Source organism: Acanthisitta chloris, unplaced genomic scaffold, assembly GCF_000695815.1.
Source record: "Acanthisitta chloris isolate BGI_N310 unplaced genomic scaffold, ASM69581v1 scaffold8375, whole genome shotgun sequence".
Classification (NCBI taxonomy): domain Eukaryota; kingdom Metazoa; phylum Chordata; class Aves; order Passeriformes; family Acanthisittidae; genus Acanthisitta; species Acanthisitta chloris.
Window position 1 is genome coordinate 6,751 of NW_008672041.1, and position 6,079 is coordinate 12,829.

Below are 6,079 nucleotides of genomic sequence, written 5' to 3' on the forward strand. Positions count from 1 at the left end.
TTGTATTGCTCTGTATTGAGTTGTATTGAGGTGTGCAGTAACTTTTAGAAGAGCACAATAAAAGAAGTAAAGCAGACTTCATAGGAATCCGAGTTAGAACAACAGTCCACTGGGTTCCCTCTAAATTACCCCAGCTCGTCCGCCCGCAATGCCACCGCTCTGTCCCCTTTACATCCTACAGCCGTGCCCGGTGCAGCTCTCACCGCAGCCAGTGCCGCCCTCGGTGCGGCACAGCCCGTCCCAGGTGAGTGTGGTGTGTTCCCCCTGCCGTGTTACAGGTGTTTCCATTTCCTGCCCCTCTCGTCACACCTGTGTGCATTTCCCATCCACTTCCCACCCCTCTGGTCACCTGTGTGTCCATTTCCCGCATCCCATGTGCGTGTAAGGAAGCATGAGGGGGAAAGAAACAAGAGGCATAAGGATGGGGAACGAAACATGTGGTGGAAAGAAACATGTGGGGGAAATTAACATGAGGGGGGAAGGAATATGAGGGGGAAGGAAACGAGAGGGGGAAGGAAAGGAGCGGGGGAAAGAAACATGATGGGGAAAGAAACATGATGGGGAAAGAAACATGTGGGGGAAATTAACATGAGGGGGGAAGGAATATGAGGGGGAAGGAAACGAGAGGGGGAAAGAAACATGATGGGGAAATAGACATGAGGGGGAAAGAAACATGATGGGGAAAGAAACATGAGGGGGAAATAGACCTGAGGAGGAAAGAAACATGAGGAGGAAAGAAACATTTATTTGTCCAATGAGGCTCATCAAAGGTCTAGAGCACATGAGGAAGGGCTGAAGGAGTTGGGTCTGTTGAGCCTTGAGAAGAGGCTCAGGGGTGACCTCATGGCTCTCCACAACTCCTGCCAGGGTTGGAGAGAGGTGGGAGATGTCTCTCCTGCCATGGGTGCCGGGAGAGCACGACAGGGAATTGCCGCCTTGGGATAGGGAATTCATGGAGCAAGATGTTGTTCGTGATGGAATTTTTAAAGCTGGATTCTCCTCATGAAAGCCGAGTCGGATGCTCTGGCTGTTTCCTGGGATTTGTGCTCTGCTGGAGCTGATCCACTCTTATCTTTTGCCCACAAATTCTCTTTTTTTCTTATTCCTTTGCTGATGATTTCTTATGGAATCCCAGGATGGTTTTGGGTGGGAGAGACCTTAAATCCCATCCCATCCCATGGGCAAGGACACCTTCCACTTCCAGGTGGCTCCAACCTGTCCTGGAACACTCCCAGGGATGGAGCATCCTCTGGAAAATCCATCCCAGCTCCTCATCACCCTCCTGGGGAGGAATTCCTGCCCCATATCCCATCTAATCCTTCCATTCCGTGTCCTGCCCCAAGGAGGTTGTGGATGCCCCAGGGAGGATGTGGTTGCCCCAGGGAGGTTGTGGATGCTCCAAGGAGATTCTGGATGCTCCAAGGAGGTTGTGGTTGCCCCAGGGAGGTTGTGAAAAACGAAAAAAAAAACTGGTTGCTCCAATCATTTATTCCAGGTTGACTCCAGCCTTGTCCAACCTCCTCCAATGGGAGATATCCCTGCCCAGGACAGTAGGTTTGAACTTGGATGGATCTCCAAGCTCCATCCCAACCCCTTAAAAACGAAAAAAAAAATCACTTTTCCCACTCTTTTTCACCAGCACAAAGCAGAACCCACATCCTCCTGGTCCTTCCCACCACCTCTTCCAAACAACCCGAGGGACTTTTTTTTTTTTTTTTGGGAGTGGTTTACCCACAGCAGGAAACCCCCAAAATTGCTGCTTGGCTGAGCAGGAGAAGGATTTACCTCTGGATCTGTGTTCCCTGAGCCAGAACATTCCTCATTAACTGTGCCCTGAGGTCACTTGGACCTTTCCAAACCTGTTGGAGTTGGAAAATCCTCCTTAATCCTTCTCTCCTTAATGAGTTTCTTCTGCTAAAAGGGTTTGGAGACATCCCCCAAAACCCTGAGGAGCAACTTTGGCTGCTTTGATCCCAACTGGGAGAGCTCAAACCTTGAGCTGAGAGCCCCGAAATGACTTTTCGACATTTTCTTTTTTTTCTTGGAGACCTCTCAGCTTCCCATGGAAAAATCAACACTTCCCAAGAGACAAAATGTTGAGTTTTCCCCAAAAACCTATGGATCTCATCAACTCCTCCACCAAGAGCTGTTTGATGTCTCCTGACTGTGAAGCTTGAGGTTTGGAGGTTTTTTGGGGTCACTGAGCTCATTTCCTTCGACCAGGCTGAAAAAATTGTCATTCCTGAGGTTTTTTCTGCTCATTCCCAGACGGATTAGGGGAGGAATTCACACCTGGAACTCTTCAGGAAGCTCCTGAAGCTTGGAGAGGTGATGGTGTGTGTGAGGGGGAGATGCCTCAACCCAAAAAATTGGAGATTTGCCCCAAAAATTTGGGTTTTAGAGCTCTTTTTTCACACCTAAATGAAGTTCTGACTCCATCAAACCTTCTCAAGGCTGAGAAATTGGACCAGGATTGGTTTTCCTTTTTTTTTTTTTTTTTGGCTTTGTAGGGACACTTAGATACTTGGGGTGGTTTTCCCTGAGGGTGAAGCTGCCTCAACCCAAAAATTTGGAGATTTGCCCCAAAATTTGGATTTTAGAGCGCATTTTCCACACCTGAATGAAGTTCTGAGTCTCAAACCTTTCTCAAGGCTGAGGAACAAGGAGGAAAAAGCTCAACCCCCACAAAGACACCAAGAACCAAACTCAGCTCAACTTGTCCTTTCCACCAGAAGAGATTTTTTGGTTGGATTTTTTTTTTTTTGAGTTTTTATACCACGGGAGGTGAAAAATTACAACTGGTTTCTTCACACGAGGAGCACCATGGGGTGGTTTCTTGGGGGGGTTTGTTCTCCTGCAGCTGAGACCTGGAGGGAGAGGTGGGAAGGGGTTTGTGGTCCCTGGATTGGTCACATCCCTTGGGCAGGGAAGGAGCAGTTGGTTCTCACCTCCAACTGAGCTCCAAACTAGGTCCTACAGGAAGAGAATAAATAAATAAGACCTTGAGTTTAGTTGGATCTCTTTTTTCTGGAGTCTTCTCAAAGAGCCTTGAGGGAGGAGATGGTGGTTCCTTGAGGGAGGAGCTGATGGTCCCTGGAGGAATAAACTGGTGGTCCCTGGAGGGAGGAGATGGTGGTCATCCCTTGAGGGATGAGGGGGTAGTTCCTTGAGGGATGACCTTGTGGTCCCTCAAGCAATGAGGTGTTGGTTCCTTGAGGGATGACCTGGTGGTCCCTCAAGCAATGAGGTGTTGGTTCCTTGAGGGAAGACCTTGTGGTCCCTCAAGGAAGGAGTTGGTGGTGATCCCTCAAGGGATGAGGTGGTGGTCCCCCAAGGGATGACCTTGTGGTCACTTGTGGGATGAGGTGTTGGTCCCTCAAGGGGATAAGGTGTTGGTCCCTTGAGGGAAGACCTTGTGGTCCCTCAAGGGATGAGGTGTTGGTTCCTTGATGGATGACCTGGTGGTGCCTTCAGGTGATAATGTAGAGATCCCTCAAGGGTTGAAGTGTTGGTCCCTGGAGGGATGAGATGCTGGTCCCTCAAGGGATGAGCTGGTGGTCCTTCAAGGGATGAGGTGTTGGTCCCTCAAGGGATGAGCTGGTGCTCCCTCAAGGAATGAGCTGAAGGTCCCTGGAGGGATAAGATGTTGGTCCCTCAAGAGATGAGGTGTTGGTCCCTCAAGGAATGAGCTGAAGGTCTCTGAAGGGATGAGATGTTGGTCTCTCAAGAGCTCCTTTCAAGCCATTCAGTGCAGAAGTCCCATGAACAATTACCAAGTTCTCATCAGGTCCTTTAGGGATGGGTTTGGGCTTGGGGTTTGCTTTGACCTCTAGATTGGGTTGGATTTCCAAAACCACCACCACAACCAACCAGCCAAACCAACAAACAAACAACAACCAACCAACCACACAAATAAATTCTTTTTACAAGAAGCAAACTGGGCCAATATCTACACCAAACTCCTGCTCAGCTCCACCAATGTCCATAGGTGCAATATCTACAATGGGTAGACGAGAAGTCTTCTGCGACCGATACTCGATCACCGTCTTGCCCCACTTGCCACTGTGTTTCTAGGGAGAAGAAAATGCAAGAGAGATGTTAGGAGACACTTTGAAGCCTCCAAATCATCACCACCACCAGAGATGGAACATCATGTCATGCTGGGTTGTCTTCCTCATGGACTCACCGTGCAACCATCCTCCAAGACGCTGTAGGTGAACCTGCTATTGCCCTCGGCTCGGATCTCCACGTCGTTGGAGCCTTGGATGAGAAGAGCTTTCTTCAGGTTGCCTGTCTCCTCATCCATGTAGGCAATGCTGTTCCTGCAGTGGTAGGTGATGTTCTGGGAGCCCTCGGTGGACAGGAGGCGCAGGAATGTCATCTGGATGTTGGCAGTGTTGGCAGCCAAGTCTTCGTCGCCGTAGCTGAACTGGAGGGGACAGAGGAGATGGTGGAAGGTGAGTGAAGGTTGCAACAAGGAGGAGATTGGATGTGGCACTGAGTGGTTTGGGCTGGTTGGTTGTTGGGGCATCAAGGTTGGAGGAGAAGTCCAAGAGCATCAAGTCCAATCCTGAACCTGTCACTTCTGTAACCCCCAAACCCTAACCAGATCCTCCAGTGCCACATCAGACACCTCTGACACACCTCCAGGGGTGGTGACTCGACCCCCTCCGTCTTACTGTAGTTGCCATGGTGGTGTCAGGTCATAGGTTGGACTTGATGATCTCAGAGGTCTTTTCCAACCTGCTTGATTCTATTTTCAGCAGCCTTTGGTTGGATCTCCCATACCTTCCCTTCCCAGGTGGCTGCAGATGCCACAGCCGAACTGACCTAACTCCAAGTCTTCACCACAACCCTCTAGATCATTCACCCTCTCCAACAATTCCACCCCAAGGAAGGACATCCTAACCCTCCAACCAGACACTCAACACCTTCTCCTCTTCAACCTCAAGTCCCATTCCCATCCCAGGAGAACACTTACGTGGAAACCACCGTTGATGGTCTCTGCAAACCAGATGTGTTTCTTCTCTTTGGACTTGCTGCTCCACCAGTTCTTCTTGGGGATGCTGCTGGGGTTGGGGTAGACACAGGTCTCTCCTGTCTCCATGTTGCAGAAGACTTTGATGGCATCCAAGGTGCAGCCCTGGTTGGGGTCGATCCAGTAGTCTCCTAAAGGAGGGAGGACAAGGATGTGAGAACATGAGGTTTGGGAGCTCAGAGTGGACCTTGTTGTCCTCTTGGGTGAAAGAGGCTGAGGGAACAGGGAAGGTGAAGGAGAAAGCTGGAAAAGTGTCCTCTGGGCCAGGAGGACCTTATGGGAGAAAGGACATGCAATCCTGGTGGGATTTTCTGGGACCTGGATCTGCTCTGCCCTTGGCACAGGTTGCCCAAGGAGGCTGTGGATGCCCCAAGGAGGTTGTGGATGCCCCAAGGAGGCTGTGAATGCTCCAAGGAGGTTGTGGCTGCCCCAACCCTATCACTGTCCATTCCAGGTTGGATGAATCCTTGCCCAACCTGCACTGGTGGGAGTTGTCCCTGCCCAGGGCAGGAGGTTGAGACTAGACAACCTTTAAGCTCCATCCCAACCAGGACAAAGCTGGTTCTGGATGACCTCTAAGCTCCATCCCATCCCATCCTATGCCCCCAAGGTTGGCAGAAGCTCTTACCACTCTTCCAGTCAGGGTGGCAGAGCTTGATGTCACGGCAGGTCCTGGCTGGATTTTTCTTGGAGCCCTCAGGGCTGCGGATGCTCTCAATCTGGTTGTTGAGGGACTTGAGGGTAGCGTCCACCTCCACATCGTGTTGCCTCAGGCTCCCGACGGCCTCATCTGCCCTCATGTACCGGATGGGGTCAGGTCCCTTCTCTGTCTGCCCCAGCCCAGCAAACGCTGACATGTCAATGCCAGTGCCAGGAGGACCTGGAGGACCTGGAGGACCTGGATTTCCTGGAGGACCCTATGGAAGGAAGGAGAAGAATCCTGATGGAGCTGCTCTGCAGTGGTGGATGGATCTACCTGAGGGTTGTGGATCTACCTGAGGGTTGTGGATCTACCCGAGGGTTGTGGATCTACCCGAGGGG

General features: G+C 50.9%; 1 protein-coding gene across 1 annotated transcript in view; it reads right to left on the reverse strand.

Moving 5' to 3' along the window:
- Nucleotides 1-3,923: 3,923 nt before the first annotated feature.
- LOC103801919 (collagen alpha-1(II) chain) overlaps nucleotides 3,924-6,079 on the reverse strand; it is a gene marked incomplete at its 5' end in the record, with an annotated part of 6,541 nt that continues 4,385 nt past the window's right edge. The window contains 4 exons of the mRNA XM_009074356.1: nucleotides 3,924-4,070; nucleotides 4,187-4,429; nucleotides 4,982-5,169; nucleotides 5,667-5,955. Coding sequence (XP_009072604.1) covers nucleotides 3,924-4,070; nucleotides 4,187-4,429; nucleotides 4,982-5,169; nucleotides 5,667-5,955 — 867 coding nt within the window. The remainder of the gene's footprint in view (nucleotides 4,071-4,186; nucleotides 4,430-4,981; nucleotides 5,170-5,666; nucleotides 5,956-6,079) is intronic.